The following is a 19,086-nucleotide window of genomic DNA, read 5'->3' as shown; positions in this document are numbered from 1 at the left end:
TGTATGCTTTTGTGTGTTTGTTTTTGTGCTGCCATAGATATCTGCCAGTGGTTGCCAAAAACTCTTAGTTCCCTCTTCCAAACGAGTTCCATTGGGCAATCGTGAATTTCTTCGTGGGATGAGGTGAGGTGAAAGAATACAAGAGAGCCTGTCGCGATGCTGATTTCCATGCCAGTCTTGAAGCGCCCGCCACAAGCCCGCATTGATGCTATTTCTTAGATTTGTTGATCTGCGCATAAAGAGGCTCCAGCTCCTACGGACAGAGGGACAAAGTGAGATCTGCTCTTTTCCGGATAGGATTTTCTGAGACAGCATGGGAAGGAGGGTTTGGGATTAGAACAGAAAGGTGACAGTTTATGATGAATGACCTTAGGTTATTTTGGGATTATTCAGTCATGGTGCATATCATTTTGGTATCTTTTTTATCCTTAAGAAGAACAACTCACCCAGTTTTGCCCCTGGTTTTCAAGCTGAGCCTGACTGCCTGTTAGGGAAATCGCAGGGTCTAGTAGACAGAGCTGGCCAGCTGTGTGATACGGACAAGATACTTACACTTTCTGAGCTTCAGTTTCCCCAACCACGAAATGGGAATAATACTGTTTATCCTACGTGGTTCTTGAGAGAATTAGAGAGAATATATATAAAGCCTCTAGCACAGTACTCAGCAGGAACAGGTCTTCAGAACATGGTAACAATGACCATGAGTGAAGTGAACATTTTTCCAACACGGTTTTATGAAATCCACTTGAGGCTGCTGAAATTCCATCTCAAACCGCTCTTTGGTTTCTACAAGCAGTGATGACTGGGTGCATTTTAGAATAAGAGAAATGGCAATCGTGCCGTTAGCTCTTAGTTAAAAGCTTCTCGAACTTGTTTCAATCCACTCAGCTGCGTGAGGTTTGGCGGGTCACTTGCCTGCACCCATGGGGCTGTCCTAAGACATACACAAGGGTTTTCACCAACATATGACACAGCAAACCTCCAATCCAAATGTAGATGGGAAATGGTGCTTGGCCTTGTTGAAATCGCTTCAGACTTCAGCTCATGTTGAAATGGCCCAGGGTGCACTGGCCAAGCAGATCACGTCAATATTCTGGTCTTAGGCATGCATAGGCCCTTCTATTAAAGTTGGCCTTCCTGCTGTCACTCTTGGATATTTGTACCAGAATCAAAAGGACACAGTGACATCTTAATTCTGTCATATTTTATATATTAGCCTGCCTCTTGCCATGTGAGTAAAGATCCCTTTTAACTGCTTATTTTCCTGAAGCAACAGATTGAACTGGCAATCTATAGCTTCTCCTGTGTGTCTGGCACCATGCTTAGATATTTTCAAGTACATTGTCTTTTGAAAACATCACAACAGCCTTGTAAGGCAGGTGATTTATCTCTTTTGCAAAGGAGAAACCAAGCACAGAGAAGTTAAGTAGTTTGTCTATGGTCACACAGCTAGTAAGTTTGGGACATGGGACCTAAAAGTAAGGTCCAGTGCTTTTTCTCATCTATTATAACAGCTGCCATTAAAAACAAAAACAAAAACAAAAAACCTTCAATCTATGGTGTTGTAGAGTGTTTTGGAGTTTATAAAGCACCCTTATGTCTTATTTTATCTGCCTAACAGTCCTGGGAGTGGTTTATATTCTTTCCATCTTCATTTTGCAGATAAAAACTGAAAATCAAAGAGGTTGTGTGATCTCAAAGTCATGCTGCCTGTCATGGATTTAATATATTGTACTACTTGCTTTTATTGTAAAGTGGGGATGGGTTAGAAGATAATTTTGTCCAGACCCATCATTTTACAGATGAGGAATGTAAAGCCCTATGAAGAGAGCTTTTGTTTCCCCAGAGTCACAAGGTTACTTAGTAACCATGCCGTGAATAGAATCCAGGACTCCTGAGATCAGGTAGGTACAGGATGTCTTCTTCTAGAACTCATCATCTCTGTATTCTTTCAGGAAGAAGGAGCTTCCTACCCTTTGAGGCACCCAATTCTGTAAAAGAACAGACTGCCAATTTGTCCCTCGATGCTTTCCACCCATGGGACTTCATACCGGCCTTGGAAACATAAAGAATAAGTGTAACACTTCTCCCAAATATCTGATGATAGAAAGTAGGAAAGCCCATTCTTCCATGCCCTACTTGAGCTACCACTTTCCCATTCCACCTGCCATTTTACATGTGGACCCAGCACTGTAGGTGCACAATGAAGGTCTGCTGAATGAATGAATGTCTAGGATACACTTTCTACTTTTTTCACTGTTCTGATCCCTTTGTCCTAAACACACTCTCCCTTGGCTTTATTCTCCCATAATTGAATCAAAAATCAAAATCTATAGCAAGATGATTTATTAAGCACCTAATCTATTCTCTGCCAACGTCTTGAAATGTTTCAAATACCTGTGGTAAGGCTAAACATGGAACTTTACTGTGTGTTTGTGTTCTGGGTGCGAGGTGGGTGGAGCAAAGCTAGAGTGGTAAAGTAGTGAAGTACCACTACTGGGAAACATTTCCTTTTGCCTCCGCTGGGCTACAAGGATGCATCTTCATCTTTCCTGGGTAGACTTTCTCCGCTCACTCTGCTTTTTGGATGCCCTAAGAAGTCTGGCTGCCTTGATCTCACCCTACATTTGCTTTATTCCAATTTTGGAAACTAATTTATTCAACTGAGAATGACACCTAAAAACAGAAGAAGACAGCAAGCTCAGACAGGGTAATTAATGCCACACTGCGTAAACTTTCTGCAGCTGAGATAAATATTCACACATCTCCTGCTTGCCGGAATTTAGCTTCAAATACCCATCACAACAGTGGTAACGACTGCAGTCAACTCTCAATTATCCCCACTAAATGAAGGGGAGCGGTGGTGTGTAAAACCCCAAGCAGCAGATAATCCCAAAGTCTGACACTCTGATGCATTATACGTTTTGGCAATAGCTTTACCTTCCTTGTTACAGAATCTTAGGCTGTCAGAGCTGGAGGGGAGCTAAGAAATCATTTGATCCAGAAATTTCTGACCTGACTTCTGGCAAGGTCACCACGGGGTCTTTAAGCTATTTTCAACATTCCAAAAAGCCTAAATGGAATCACACATTAACATAACACGCTGTTGACATTTTTTGTTTTCTTTGGTCAGATCTGACCACATCTCGGCCCTGCTTCAAATCCTTCAACGGCTCCTCATTACCCACAGCGTAAGGTCAAAGCTCCTTCACTGGGCACATGAGACCCATTAGTCTCGTAGTCCATTAGAGCTAATAAATGTCCCTTCCAGACCATGAATCAAAAGTTACCCTTCCTGGGACTTCCCTGGTGGCACAGTGGTTAAGAATCTGCCTGCCAATGCAGGGGACATGGGTACGAGCCATGGTCCGGGAAGATCCCACATGCCGCAGAGCAGCTGAGCCTGTGTGCCACAACTACTGAACCTGCGCTCTAGAGCCCGCGAGCCACAACTACTGAGCCCGTGTGACACAACTACTGAAGCCCACGCGCCTAGAGCTCGTGCTCCACAACAAGAGAAGCCACCGCAATGAGAAGCCCGCGCACCGCAACAAAGAGTAGCCCCCGCTCACCGCAACAAAGAGTAGCCCCGCTCACCGCAACAAAGAGTAGCCCTCGCTCACCGCAACTAGAGAAAGCCCATGCGCAGCAACGAAGACCCAATGCAGCCAAAAATAAAAAAACTTATTTAAAAAAAAAGTCACCCTTCCGGTCACGTACATCATGCTTAAAAAAATTCTTATGCTTCTGTCACAAGGATCTTTCTGAAATGGATTTTGTCATGCCAGTTTCCTGCTTAGAACGACCCTCCCAGCTCCTTAAGCCCCCAAGGATAACGCAGACTCCTCAGGATGGTCCACAGGGCCCTTCCAACATGGCTCCCCCTTCCCATCCAGCCTCATCTACTTCCTTTCTCTCCTAGGCTGCACCTTCTTCCCTGTACATCTGGTCCCCCCGATATGATGGGATTTCCCATCCCTGAGACTCTGCTTAGACAATTCCTTCCACCTTCAGGACCTCTCCTCGTCCTGCACCTGGGGGTTCATACTTTCAGAACCAGCCCAAATAGAAGGGCTTCCTGGACTATGTAGGCGACGTGGACCACTCTGCCCCGGACTCCAGCAGTGCCCTGTGGAGTCTACACTGCCATCGTGTTATCTCCTGGTGCCTTCTACACAGTGAGCTCCGCTGCACCTTTCAGGTCAGCATCCCAAATTCGGAGCCCAAGCTTGGAACCTGGCAGGCGCACCCACTAACACGGAGCGTGAGGATGTGAATGAGTGAATGAAAAGTGCTTCTCTTACTGGGAGTTGGCAAACACTTCTGAACTTTAAGCTCATTTGTGAATCTGACATATTAATAATCTTCATTTCTAGAGGACAACAAAGTAGATAGAAACCATGCAGTAAAAATGAAAACAAATCAACTCTCCACCCTTTGACTTAAGTTGAATACCCTGTTTTCTGGGAGGTGCAATGAAAGAGCGCAAGCACACAGATGGGAAATCGGGCAGATCCAGGCTGCTATTCCTACTGCCAACTACTGCCTGCAGCCACAGACCACCGCGAACACGCTTGCGCTTGAACAAGTTGGGTTTATTACTCATTACAACGAGGCGAACCACGGGCAAGTCTGGAAGAGGTGATTAGAAAGGGCTTCTTATAGGTTTAGGCTTATATTAGATGTTTAGGGGGAGGGTCAAGAAAGTAAGGCTTCTCTCTGGGTTGGATGCTTTCAGGAAGCTGGAGTATGATTATCTTAATAATTCTTATCTGCAAGGCAGGTAGCATGGAACAAGGCTAAAGCCAGGAGAGAAGAATATTTGGTCATTTTTGGAATTTGGACAATGTTCCTGTCAGCCATGGCTACCGAGTGGTCTGGATGTGTCCTGACCCATCGCGGTCGCGAATGCTTTGTGGGACACTGGTGCTCTGTGAAATTGTTTACGTCTAACAGGACACCAAGGGCCCAGCTCTTGGCTGTCAGGCTGCTGTTCCCTTTCTCACTGTCACCTACTTAGTAACCATAAAACTCCGTGTAGGGCTTCCCTGGTGGCGCAGTGGTTGAGAGTCCGCCTGACGATGCAGGGGGACACGGGTTCGTGCCCCGGTCCGGGAAGATCCCACATGTCGCGGAGCGGCTGGGCCCGTGAGCCATGGCCGCTGAGCCTGCGCGTCCGGAGCCTGTGCTCCGCAACGGGAGAGGCCGCACACAGTGAGAGGCCCGCGTACCGCAAAAACCCAAACAAAAACAAAAAAAACTCCGTGTAGGTTACTTAACCCTTCTGGGTTCCGGTTTTCTCGTCTGTAAAATGAGTCTAGAAATCCTCATTGAGGATTGAAGGAGAAAATACACATTGACTGTCTGGCACAGAGCCTGGCAAGGAGGAGGTACTCCAAAAACGGTTAGGTTTCTTATGTCTGGGCATGTGGCTCTATCCCTTCCTTTATAGAAGATGGTTTTAGGCCTAAAAATCACCTGTAGGTGGCTTTCCAAAGTCCATCTCCTTCATAGACACTACTTCATAGCATTAACTGGGCTGTCAGGAAACCTAATAATGGCACAGGATCCGCCTTGGGAAACTGTGTAGAGAGAATGCGGGGTTAATCTAAAGGATCTGGTTGGAGGGCCCTGTGGATGGCAGAGACTTCCACGTGTTTGCAGATGACTTTAAGTATGAAGTATGAGCTCATGTACAGAAGTCAAGTGGAATCACAGATTTAGAATAATAATAGCTTATATTTACAGAAACCTTTACAGTCTCTAAAGGGGATTCCTCGATCACATACATGGTCTCATTTGGGCATCGCAGAGTCTGTAACCTGGGTATTCCTATCTCCATTTACAGGGAAGAAGCAGGGCTCCCCAGAGTTTGGTGACTGGCCCAAGGTCACTCAGCCAGCATAGGGCAGAGCTGGGATATAACCAGCTTTGTTATTTTTTTAGCTTTCGTATTGCAGTAAAATATTTAGAACAAAGCATTTGCCATTTTCATCATTTTTAAGCATACAATTCAGGGACATTCACCACACTCACCATGTGCTGCAACCATCACCATTATTTCTAAATCTCTTTCTTCACCCCAGATAGACTCTGTACCCATTAAGCAGTGACTTGCTAGTCCCCCTGACCCCCAACCCCCGGTAACTAACCTCTTATCTACTTTCCATCTCTATGAATTTACCCATTCTTATTTTTAAATCAACTTCATTGAGGTGTGATTTACATACGATGAAATGTTCCCATTTTAAGTGTACAGTTTGATGAGCTGTGAGAAGTATATACACCCATCTGGCCCTCCCCAGAACCATCAAGCTATAGAGCATTTCCTCACCCTAGAAACTTCCTCGGGGTCCTGCTCAGTCAACCCTTCACTCCAGTGCGGCAACCACTGACCTGCTTTCGACCACTGTAGATTAGATTTGTTTTCCTGAGCGTTTCATGTAAACACACCCAGCTCTTTCCTAAGCCCACTGTCCTCTCCACTGCCACATGACCCCTTTTGTAAAATGTCAAAGCAAGAAGGGCCATCGATCTGACGGTTCCTTTCCTACAGGAAGAAATGGAGGCCCCCCAGATGTGAGGGTTTTTTTTTTTTCCCCCCAAAGTCCGCAGGAATCAGTAGAGAGCCAGGAGGGCAGCCCAGGGTCTGGACTCCCCTTTCTGTGCTTATTCCCTCACTTTCCCTACCTATCTCCACCTGTCTGGCTTGAAGTATAAAGGCATATAGTTTCCAGTCCCACATTATAATGAGCCCCTTTGGAAAAGCCACCTAAATTGTGCTTATGACTTTGCATCCCTTTAATTTTCATTGTGTTTGTTTCTGGAAAGCTTGGCCACATGGAGCAAAGGTGTGTCCAAAAACAAATGATGAGTGGGGAGAAGACGTGGCACGCTGAGAAAGGTGGTCTTGGACGTGAGGTCACACGCCGTGCAATCTAGCTGCTGAGCAAGCCCATCTCTGCCCCTCCTGGGAGCCTGGGGGTAAGAGCCATGCCGAGCCAAGCTGGGGGTCAGACTGCAGCTAGGAGGTGAGCCAAAGCTTGAGGTCCTCAGCATTGCCCTGCCGAGGCAGCAACTTCAGCCTCAGGGTCTTTAAGCCCGAACACTTGGGCCTAGCTCAGCAGGGTCTAACATTTCCTGGCCTGATAAAATGAAAAAGGTGATGGTAACCAGGGAGTGGAAATAAGTCTGTAAGAACTCAAAGTTCCACCTGAATCCATGAAAAAGCCATGGGGTTTAGAGCCACAAAGACCCCAGCAACTTCCTAACTACCTGTATGAACTGAAGAAGGCATTTCACCTGGGCCTCAGTTTCTTCATCTGTACGATGGGGTTTGTAACATCAACATCATGGGACTGTAACACGTAATAAGTGAGCTCATATGACATAAGGAATTTTAACAAGCGGCAGGAGTCTTCCTTTCCTTTTTATTCAGAGGAAAGGGAAACAATAAAGCTTTCTGACCACTTTCAGCCTGAAAATCTGGCCTTCAGAGTAGGAAAGTCTTCAAAATACAGGATGGATTTAATGATGATGCCTTAGAGACTGAAGTTGCTGCTAAACGCACTCGCTTCCAGGGGTCTTGGGTGCTGAAACCCACTTGGTGAACACAGAGGTGCACACTCTGAGTTCCCAGGGGGTCTGCACATGTCCTGATCAATTCTGCACTTCCCCAGTAATAATAATAATGATGGGTACAAGTTACCTGCTTGGCAGATTTAGTTCACCTTTCTCGACCTTGTCAGGTAGCAGAGGAGGGCACTGAGGTTGCTGGCACCCGTTCTCTGCCATAAGCAGGATGGCCTGTCCTGAGTAGGCTTCCTGGTGGTCAGGAGTGGGTCCTGGCTCTCACCCAGATAGTCACCAGGACCCCTAATGAAGTCAACATACTTCAGGGACGTCTGGCCTTTCCTTCACTAGCTGGGAATAAGGACAGCCTGGGAGAAGGCTGCTGTTGGAAGATCTAGTTTGAGGACTGGGGATTGCGTGCTCTAGCTGGGTGACCGTGGGCAAGTTAGAGGGTCCTAGAACGTAAGCGCTAGAAGGGCCTGTGGGAATTGCTTTACGGAAGAGAAGACCAGAGGTCAGAAATGGAGCCGTCTGCCTCAGGTCACAAGCAATGAAGTCAGCGAGGCTGCTAAAACCTAGGTACCTATCGCGGTCTTGGTTGAGCGCTCTTACGTTATTTAATCTGGGTCTAGATTCAAATCCTAGCCCTATGACGTGTGAATCGTGTGATTTCAACATGTCATAAACCTCTCTACCTTACCTGTCATATCTGTGAAATAGGAATGATAAAAATACTTAAGAGCATTCCCCTGAGGATTGAATTAGGTGATGTCTATAAAAGTGCTGTTAACATCCTAGTAATTTTTACATTTATTTTATTAGTAGTAGTAAATGCAAGCCTACTTGCATTAGCTTCTGCAGGGTGATTCTAGAAACAGTAAGCGTGATCTGACTCAGAGGTCATCATACGACAGCCCATTGGCCCATTTTAGTGGCTGCCAGTTTTTTTGTAAATAAAGTATTATTGGCGCTCATCACACCCAGTCCTTTATGCACTGTCTTTTGCTGCTTTCCTGCTGCAACAGTAGAGCAGATTAGTTGTGACAAAGGCCAGATGGCCCACAAAAACGTAAATAGTCCCAGAGAGTGTGCTGGCCTCGGGTCTAAATGATCAGTGGAGTCTAGGTGTGCTCGCTACTCTAGGGGCTGAACACCATGTTGAAATCTCCATTTCTAGTCTTTTGTTCTCCAGAGTCTCATATGCAGCAGTCCACCGGCATCTCTGCTTGGAAGTTCAAGGGCACCTCGGGTGCAACTGGTCCCAAAGTAAACTGGCCTATTTCCTGCTCAAGCCTGCAGCTCTGCATTCCTTAGCACAGTGCCTGGCACCACCTAGATCCCCCACTCAGGCAGGAACCTGGGGGTCATCCTAGCACACGCCCTCTTCTTCCTCACCTCCCACTTCCCTGCAGCCTTAACCTCCTCCTGATTCCATCTTTTCATATCCCTGGGCATCATGCCCATCTCTCCAACCTGGCCGACACTGCTCTCAACCAGGCCTTCCCATCTCCCGCCTGGACTAGCTTGGCTCGGACCTGCCTCGGAGTGCTATGCCCATGAAAAGGAGAGATTATTTTTCCATTTTTGTGGTTCTCTGCTTTGAGGCTCTTTGTTATGTGATTCTATTTAAAAACAGAATAGTGATAATAATGCCAAATACAAAGCACTTTCATACTCATGGTATCTTCTGATTCTGGGAGAGCCTGAGGAGGGAGCTCTTGCTATGATTTGCCTTCATCCATATGTGGTGACCGGGGGTTCCAGGGGCTAGCTAAAGTCCTGCCTAAGGTCACCTGTTTTGGAACCATAATTCAGACCCAAGTCCCCTGACTCTGGGCATTTCTTTTCTTTCTTTCCTTTTTTTTTTTTAAATCTCTTACCAAAAGCATCTGAAGTTCTGCTTTCTTTTCCCTTGAACACTGTAAATCCATCAGGTAACATTTTACATGTCTTGGGTTCCCATTATGAAGACTGGTCTTAAAAAAGGCCAGTGACTTTTTATGGCAACATCTGCTGTTACTAAGGGAGACAAACCAAACAATTCCCCATCGTTACAGGCGCTACTTTGACTTGACAGCTGGGAAAGTCTGATAGGCAGTTTATTTACTTAGCCATTTAACCAAATAAATGTTTTCATTTTTCTTTCATCTCCTCAAAAGCTAACATTTCGCCCTTAAAATTGCTCCAGCAACGTATCAGTGGAGTATAAATTACCTGCCATTCCCACGCCAGCCATTATAATATTATTTGGGTTCTTTTTTTTTGCCCCTGTTGACCCAGTCTTTCAAAGACACGTGATTTTCCCAGGTGGGAGGGTAGGGGAAAAACATGAAATAATTGAAGATATTCCCCTTTATTGCTAAAACAGAAATGCTGTTTTGAGATTGGCCCCGAAGCTTCCTCCTGAGAGGATTGAGGCCATCCGTTTCCTCTTACTAGGGTGCAATATGGTTTTAACTTATCAACAGATGTCACCCCTACCTATTCAGAATTGTGCGGGCATGTCTAATAAAAAGCAGCTGGAGATAATGGTTGCAAGGGTGATAAGAAGGCTGAGACTCTTGCTTTCCAACTGTATGGAGGCAGCGGGGAAAACGGAGCCATGGACGGAACTCCCCCGGCATGGTATCCTTTTTCCAAATGCCTGGAAAGGCCCTAAGAAATTGCAGTCAGTAAATTTCCAGTTGGGTGGACGGGTGAATGGGATGGAGACAGATCAAACGTGGCTTATACTGCTGTTGAAGGAGGGGCCCAAAAGGCTCATTTGGACGTTCCTTACGGGTGTCTTAAGGGATGTGTCGGCAAGGCTGGCATCAGCCTCTTGGAATGCAATTCTTGATAGGCAATTGTGTAGTTGCCAGACTAAGCCTTCAAAGGGAGAAAACTGTTTCACGGAAGATTACAGCCCAGCCCTCCTGTGGAGCTGGGAGCTACTTATTATGATTTACATGTGAATCTAAGCTAAGGCTGCTCATTTTTTGAGAAGTGAGAGGCAGCCTGCGGGGCCCTAACAGGGGTCCTTCTGATTATGGGACAGGGCGAGCCAGAAAACTAAGAAGTAGGGTTTTTCTTTTTCCCAAAGCTATTTTGAGGCATATTGAAAATTAATTACCTGCAAATAGAAAGTAGAAAGCAAAAGCTCCCAGCCAGTGGCCTGGGTCCTTATGGTAGAATTTATTCAACACGAGGACATAAGGGCTAAACGTATAAAATCCAAGGGAGTGGCGAACCACATTTATTGAGCATAGGATGGTGATGGGGGTGGCGGTGATGGTGTTGGTGGTGGCGATGGCAACTAACAGCTCTCGGGTGCTTTCCCTGTGTCAGATGCTGTGCTAAGAGCTCCACACACATCACCTCCTATGATTATTGTCCAAACAATAAGCTTATGAGAAGAACACTATTTCTACCCTCACTTTGCAAAATAAGATCGAGAATTATCATGACGTCTCATGAGGGTCACATAGCTTATAAGTGCTAGCGCCAGATTCTGAACTCACTCTTGCTCCAGAACCAGATTTTTTTAAGCCGAGGACCGAGTACCTGTCTCCATATGCTATCTTAGTTAATGTAATGTATACGTAAGGCCCTTTCGGCAGATAAGCAAACCAAGACTCAACAGCAAGTATGGTTCTTGCCCAAGATTTCCTGCTCTTAAGCAGCTGAGCTAGAATTTGAACTCAAGTTCCAAATTCTGAGCTCTTCCCACTAGACCATGCCACGTCCATTCACAACTCAACCCTGGCCTGGGGTTCTAGACGGACCATCAAACACGGAACAGGCTGAAGCCTCACAAAAGAGCCTGTACGACTGTCTCAAGCAGAACAGGCTCGTAAAGATGAGGGTGTGAAACATCGACCTGCAAATGCTGCGCGTCATCTTTATTCTCTAGAAGAACTCAATTTTAGGGTGATGTTGGCTGTTACGTTGATGAATGGCTCTTGTCACCTCCAGTTCATTCATCAAATTTTTCAAGGCAAGGGTGAGCATGTGAAATAAAACATATGTAAAGGGTAGAAAAACCTCTGGGGGAATCTTCCCAAGGTGTCCACCCATCATCTCCAACTTTTGTCTTTCCTGGAACATTGACTTTGCCTGTATCACAAGTTCCCCAAACAGCTATGCAAGACTGGATTTTTAGATGGGCGTTTGCATGGCATGATGTGTCCTCATGTGCTATCGTACTGAGGTGAAACATGGCAAAAAAGTATGGTATGTGAGATTCTTTAATCATAAAAGCTATTAGCAAGATGCACTTTCAAAACACTGTATGAGCTTTCAAGAACCATCAAAGTAACTTAAACATGAACTGCAACTGATTCCAAGGTAGCCTCAGGATCCATTTATGAACAGTGAAAACTATTTACCATTTTAATGGCTCTGACCATAATGTTCAGGTCTAAAAACAGAGCTCTGTCGGTAGGGCCTTGCAGTCCTACACGTTTATGGAAAACTAGAGAAGTATATGAAAATTGAACACATTTGTCAAGGAGTGACCTTAGAAATCATGCCTGGGTAACAAGGGGTACTTCTGTCTCCTGGGAAAGTTCGCTTCATCAGCCCCTCTTTCTGTCCATAAAATCAGATGTATTAAAATTCAAGTGCCAAAACCCACTTCTAGTAAATGTAAGTACCCCTCTCTTGAAGCCGCTGCTGATGGAGTCTGAAGTGGTTTGGTGGCAAACCACAGGCTGTAACACAGGTGCAAACAGCAGAGCCTCAGAAGCGAACGTGACACGTCTCTGAGCTTTGAATTCCACTTTCACGTCAGAAAGGGTGCGGGGGCCCCTTCTGGCCAGACAAAATGGACTACCATGATCTCACATCTCTATCAATCTTATTTCAAGCACTGCTTGTTTTTGTTCCTTAGTCTGGCTTCTCAGTGTGTTTGGTTGGTGACCTTTATTTTAGATCTGCCGAGTGTAGGCAAATGCAGTTGACACACTGCTTAAAAGATTGAAGCATCCGGACCGTACTTCACTGAGAAAGAATCAGGGTGGGCAGAATGTGTCCATCTCAGAATGTTGATGATTTTAGACACTGAGTCCACGTTCAGTAGCATTGACCATGCCTCCTGCTAGCAACACCGCCCCCCCCAGAACATATCACTAATAAAATACGACCATTCCCCACTCCTCACCTCTACCCCTACCTCCCAATATATGTCAAAGGTCATGCATCCATGAGGATAAACAAGGTGGAAAACAGACACCAGGCAAGGCGAGATGATGTAAACATCAGGGATGTGACTTGAGGTAACAAACAAGCAAAAGGGAAAGCGGATGGCTTAAGGGTGGGAGATCAAAAGGACAGATACCTACCCAGACCTGTGCTATCTAGCTACCGGCCTGTGGACTTATATTATCACCACTGGGCTCACCAAAGGGATCACTGTTGGATGAGGCCTGTGGCCCATCAGGCTAGAACACAAGAAGATAACACTTTTTTTTTTTCTTTTCAGTAATTGAAAATATAAGACAGCTGGGCATATTTTCATGCACACATATACTCTGTTATTTTAAAGGAGGCAGCACTTCCTTTAGAGGATGCCACTTCTGCAAATGTGAGAGCTTGTAGTAACAACTTAATGAAAGGATAACGGTTTTCAGCTGCTCATTTGAACATAAAAGAAAACGCCTTTAGTCACCCCTTTAGAACTTAAGAGTCTGAGCCAGCATTCTTTTCTACATAGGTTTCCTCATTCATTGTCCATTTCAGATACAGAGGTTTTAAATTGAAGAAAAAAAAAAAAAAAACCGAAAGAACAAACTGGTCACTTACAGCTTCTTGCTCTTCACTTTTGCTGGGACTTTCAAAGCCCTCTTCAAAGATGTCATCGGTGGTCGGATCACTGGCGTGGGATGCAGACGATTTGGACGGAGAGCTCTGTCTAGGGGCTGGGGTTGGAGCTACATAGAGACCATGCAAAAAAAGAAAACATCCTAAGTGTCCGGCAGCAACCGTTTATACCCCACAGAAACCTCAGGGATCTGATTATATTCGAGTCAAATCCCAGGACCCCTCCCTTCCTATCACAAGTCAAATCAGTTGAACAGTTTACTATCTCCTCTGTACCTATTAATCTTGTCCTCTCACAAACTTGATGGTCAGGAAGGAGCTGGTGGTCCACAGGGATGGGTGAGGCAGTGGTCCTCAAGGGATGGTCCCTGGAACTGCAGCATCAGTCCCATCTGGGAACTTGATAGTAATACAAATTCTTGGACCCCACCCTAGATACACCTACTGAATCAGAAATTCTGTGTCTCTGCAGACTCAAATTGAGACCTGCTGGACTACAGTCTTCTTTCTTAACTTCATATAATTATTTCAATAAGAATAAATAGAGAAGAGGAGAGTGATATGCATTTATTGAGTGCCTTCTATGTGTCGGAGGCCATCAGAAATTTTACAGGCGATATCGCTAATCCGCATAAAGCCTCTTCGAGGTAGGGGTTCTTCCAATTTTACAGATAAGGAAGGTGAAGATTGCTAAATTGCTCAAGGCCACAGACTTGGCAAGTGGTAGAAGCAGGCTTTGTATCCTGGCACATAGTAGGTATTTGATAAACACGTGCTGAACAGAGTGTCTCAGTGACCTGGGAAAATGAATGTAGCCGACGGCAACTTCACAGCTGCCACGTTTCTCCTTGTTCCATAAGGATCTCCATTTTCTGTCCTAACCTTCCCACATTTTCCTTGTCTCCTTTATCCCAGACGTTTATAATACATACGCCATTAGAAACTACTTTCCTTTCAATAATTTTTTTTTTCTTTTCAATAATGTCTAAATTGGCAATGAAAATACCCAGCACTGGCTCAGCCCCAAGGGAGGGGGGGGGAGGCGTGGCTTGATTTAGTAGCTGAATTTCAAAAGCCATTGACAAGGCCTCCCTGCCATTACATCCCAGAATTTACAAAATCTGGCTGCTTATCAGACAGTGAGTGATTATAAAACTTGGTGGGTTGCTTTTGCCTCGATGAACCTCTCTTTAGAATGATGATGCTATTTATTGCGGGTCAGCAAGCTAGACACGGTGCTAGGCACTTTGCATTCATTATGCTCTCTAATATAAACCCTGCAAGGTGCTACTGTACCTATTGTCTTTTTCTGATGAAGAAACTGCGGCTCAGAGAGGTGAAGTGCCTTTCTTAGAGTTAACACAAACATGAAGCAGGAGCGCTGGGGTTTAACACAAATCTGACAGTGTTCAGTCCACTGTGCTTTTCTATTTCTATTTGAGGTGTACTTTTGGTTCCTCTCCACTCAAAACATTCGAAAGGTGATGCTGATGGATAAGAGGATATAATGATAGGTTGCGGGCTTCCCTGGCGGCGCAGTGGTTGAGAGTCCGCCTGCCGATGCGGGGGACACGGGTTCGTGCCCCGGTCCGGGAGGATCCCACGTGCCGCGGAGCGGCTGGGCCCGTGAGCCATGGCCGCTGAGGCTGCGCGTCCGGAGCTTGTGCTCCGCAACGGGAGAGGCCACGACAGTGAGAGGCCCGCGTACCGCAAAAAAAAAAAAAAAAAAAAAAGATAGGTTGCACTCATTTTCTTTAAAATAAAACATTGTTTCTTTTTTTTTAATTTAAAAGGAAGTCTGTTTTGTTTCGTGAGATGCCTATAGAACAAACCACTTAGAGGGAGTTTAAATGAGATAAGCTTTATGAAAACACCTTGATATGTGGTAGATGCTTAATAATTATGAGTGTAATTGGATTCTGAACTGTGTTTGACATGGTTTCTTGCTTACTAAAGGCTGAGAACCCTGACAGAGCTGCCGAATCTGAGAGATACACTGCTCATACTTATTGGATGGAATCAGTGGGATGCAAAACTCGAAGCTTATTTATGCAAGTATCTTACCCTTTAGAAGGTTTTGTAGAATACCTCTATACTCTAAAAGTGTGGTTCTCAATCTAAGACAATTTTACTCCCAAGGGACATTTGGCACTATCTAGAATCATTTTTTGGTCATCATGGCTAGGGGAAGAGGCTGTGTGCTACCGGGCATCTAGTGGCCCTGGCTAGAAGCCAGGGATGCTGCTAAACATCCTACAGTCCACAGGACAGCCGCCCACAACAAAAAATTATCTGGACCAAAATCTCCCGCTCTGACACACGACAGCAGCTGAGTAGCCTTTGTTTTGTACCTTCATCCTCTACAATCGTTCCAAAACGCATCCCATGTGCCAGACACCACACAACCATCATGAGAAGTGTAGCAGCACGAGGATGATTAAGACATATTCCCTGTCCTCAAAGAACTTAAACTTCCCTCTTTTATATATATAGCTGGCACACAAGCCCCTTGAAAGAGAGACATTTGTCTTCAAAAGATGCTTGCTTTTTATGCATGGCTGTCATTTCTTTAGCATTTCATTTTTTATTCATGATTCTTCATTGAAACCCCGTGAGCTGGAGTGAATAGAGATGCCCCCACCATGTAGATCATATGGCCTGAGAGGAAGTAGGTTATTTATACCCATAGAAGAGGTTCATTTTCAGAACAGCATCCCAAACCTTGCTGAAGTGACACTATCTAATTGTGTTAACATTAGATTTTTTTTGACAATTCACGGTACTGGCTAAGCAGTAATCCATACCATCTGTGACAGTAATGAAAACGCCAACCACACTGTTCCATGAGCCTTTTCCTTCCCCTTATCAACTGTCAAGGCACAGGCTGGATCACCAGACACCTTCCCCGGGTGGTGTCAACCAGGCATCGGTGTGCCCAAGTGCATCTGGATTCTGATTGGCTGCACAGTGCTGGTTTTCCAGATGCTGGCCATAGAAAAGTGAGCTGGGATAGAATCACTGAATATGCCAGAACGAGGACAAGGCACAGAGCTATTGAAGCTAGCTCACTTATTTTACCCAAGACACAGCTGAGGTTAAAGGAAGTCACACACTTGCCCGAAGACACAGTTTGGGGTGGAGAAGGCAGGATTAGAACCTCAGTCCAAGACTGCGCAAACCCGCTCAGTATGCCATAACAATGATGATAAAAATACTTCCAACTCTGTGAGGCACATAATGTTTTAGTACATGTACCACTGAATCCTTTTTATGACCTTAGCCTAAGACAGATGAGGACATTGAGGCTCAGAGAAGTAAAATGACTTGCCCATCGACACAAAACTAGTAAGTAATCAAGCCACTCTCTGGATTCCCAGTGCAGAGCGCTCTGACTACCTGAAGCTTTGAGCAAATTCTGGCTGCCACTCTACCAGTAGTAGGCGGCCTTATGGCTGCTCTATCTCTGGCCTGTGTTTTCTCCCGATCTTAATTTTCTAATTTTTTATACTTGTCCCTAACATTTTTTAAATGCACATACACCATTCATTTTTAGTTCAATAAGCCATACCCAAATCTATGTGTCAGAGCTGGGATATACATAAATGAATAAATGAATGTGCGAGGGAACAAAAACTTAAGGGCCAGAGTAACATGCTAGATAAATAACAGGCCTGTATTCGATTCCACCCTTTTGTCTATTTTCTTTGTCTTTGAATCTCACTTTCGTTATCTGTCAAACAGGTCTAACGAAACTTGCCATTCGCATTGTTAGGAGTATAGAAATAATAAATATAAAGCACATGGAGAAGGTGCGTATAATTGGCACCTAATCACGGGAGGCTATTCGTAGCAGTCATATAAACAAAGAGGCCTGTTGAATGCAACTGAGGTGATTTCTCTGACGCCAGAAGCAAGGCATCCGTTGATCCCTGGGGGTTTATGCCTTCAAGGAAGGGCACTCACGTGAGTTGGTCGATGGTGTAGTAGAAGTCACAGGAGTCAAATTCAACTGGGAGATGTCAAAGTCATCACAGTCGTCTGTATCCTGTGCCACCCCGACTTTGTTGAAGTAACTGGAGAAGGCCTCTGAGGTGCAGGTGAGGGAGGGCTGGTCAGGTTTGCGGGAGGGCACGGGTGGAGGCTGGGCCATCTGGAAATCCTTAAACATTTCTTTTCCCATTTTCTGCCTGGGCTTGTCGGTCTGCGGACTTGACCTGGCGGAGTCACCCGTGGCTGGGACGGTTGCAAGGGGGGTGAGGGTACCTTGGAACATGGCAGCTGGCAAAGGCATAACAGTTTGTGTGGGCATGAAGGCGGCTGGCGCAAACTGCCCGGCCACGGTGGGCCAGGGCTGCTGAGTGGCAGGGAAGAGACCCGGCTGGCCCCATGCGATGGGCTGAGCCCCTGGCATCACCTGAGCGACTGGTGGCTGAGCACCCATGGCGATCTGCTGTTGGACAAGGGGCTGCTGGCCCCAGAAGGATGGGAGGACGGCGCCCATTGCAACATAACCTGCAAGGGTTAAAAAGAAGAGTCAGGCGCCTTGGGTAAGAATTATTCAGGGAGTCAAGTGATGGGCAGAAAGGGACCAAGCAACTGTTGAGTGTCAGGCTGTGTGCTAGGATGCAAAGGTGAGTAAGACAGAAGTCCCTGCTCTCCTGGAGTCTGTCTTCTAGAGCCCTGGTCAGGGAAAACCGCTCTGAGGAGATGACTTGTAAGCAGAGACTAGAATACAGTGAGGGGGACACCAGGCAGAGATCTGGGGAGTAATGATAATATTACTATAGTTCTTAAAGTTCTTATAGTCTTATAATTCTTAGAGGTTTCTGACATCACACAACCTCAGAAACCAGTGTGTCTCAGTGGAAAAGGCAGAGCGCTGGAAACCAGGCACATCTGGGTTTGAATCTTGCCTCCCCTTCTTGCTAGACTCAGGGCATTCCCGAATGCTTCAGCTCTCTAAGAGTCAAGCTCTTTGTTGTAAAGCCAGGTTATAACATCTTCCTTCTCAGCATCGAAGCGGTGTGCAAAATGATTAAGAATCAAAATGTTGGAGTTTTAGAGGCCAAGGTTAAAATTCAGACTGCCACTTCTTATCTATGGAATTTGGGGAGAGCTTCAGAAGCTCTCTAAGCCTCTCTTTATCTGTAAAATGGGTAGAAAATACCTTCTGCGCCTCATTGGGTTAATTTAAAGATAAAAAAAAATGTAAGTTAGCATCTACTCAGGACCACCTCATACAGTGGCATAGGTTGGGCACTGCAAAACTCCAGGGGGTGTACTCACATATGTCACCGTAATTTTTTGCTATATTATTCCTTTCAGGTGAGATCTAGTCATTTTAAAAGGAGCACAAGTGATACTCTGTACCATAATAATAGAAACAATAATAATTTCCACTTATTAAATGCTTACAGCGTGCTAGGTACAGTATTAGGTGCTTCACATCTTTACAAAATCCCTGCAGGGTCGGTATCATCATCTCCATTTGAGGGATAAGGAGATTGGTGCTCAGAGAAGAAAAGTACCTCATTCAGGCTCACACAGCTGAGACGAGCTGGGATCAGGACCTGAACTGAGGTCATCTGTCCCCAGAGCCAGCATTCTTCCCACTGCCTCACCCACATGGCCAAGACTGACTTCTGATCTTAGCACAGTCGGTAAAGCTGGTCTAGCCATGTAATGTTTTAGCTCACTGTGGGCCTGGAGGAGACT

General features: G+C 45.5%; 1 protein-coding gene across 1 annotated transcript; it reads right to left on the bottom strand.

Moving 5' to 3' along the window:
* Positions 1–208: 208 nt before the first annotated feature.
* On the bottom strand, positions 209–17,917 carry LOC149750746 (disabled homolog 1). The gene is made up of 3 exons (XM_089911237.1): positions 17,335–17,917; positions 13,354–13,481; positions 209–253 (listed from the first exon to the last, which is right to left on the bottom strand). The coding sequence occupies exons 1-3, from the start codon at positions 17,870–17,872 to the stop codon at positions 209–211; spliced, it is 711 nt and encodes a 236-aa protein (XP_089767363.1). The 5' UTR covers positions 17,873–17,917.
* Positions 17,918–19,086: the final 1,169 nt, after the last annotated feature.

This window comes from Delphinapterus leucas, chromosome 1 (assembly GCF_059928025.1).
Source record: "Delphinapterus leucas isolate spDelLeu-1000000601 "Yukka" chromosome 1, BTC_Dleu_Yukka2, whole genome shotgun sequence".
Taxonomy (NCBI): domain Eukaryota; kingdom Metazoa; phylum Chordata; class Mammalia; order Artiodactyla; family Monodontidae; genus Delphinapterus; species Delphinapterus leucas.
This window is presented reverse-complemented; position numbering and strand designations above follow the sequence as displayed.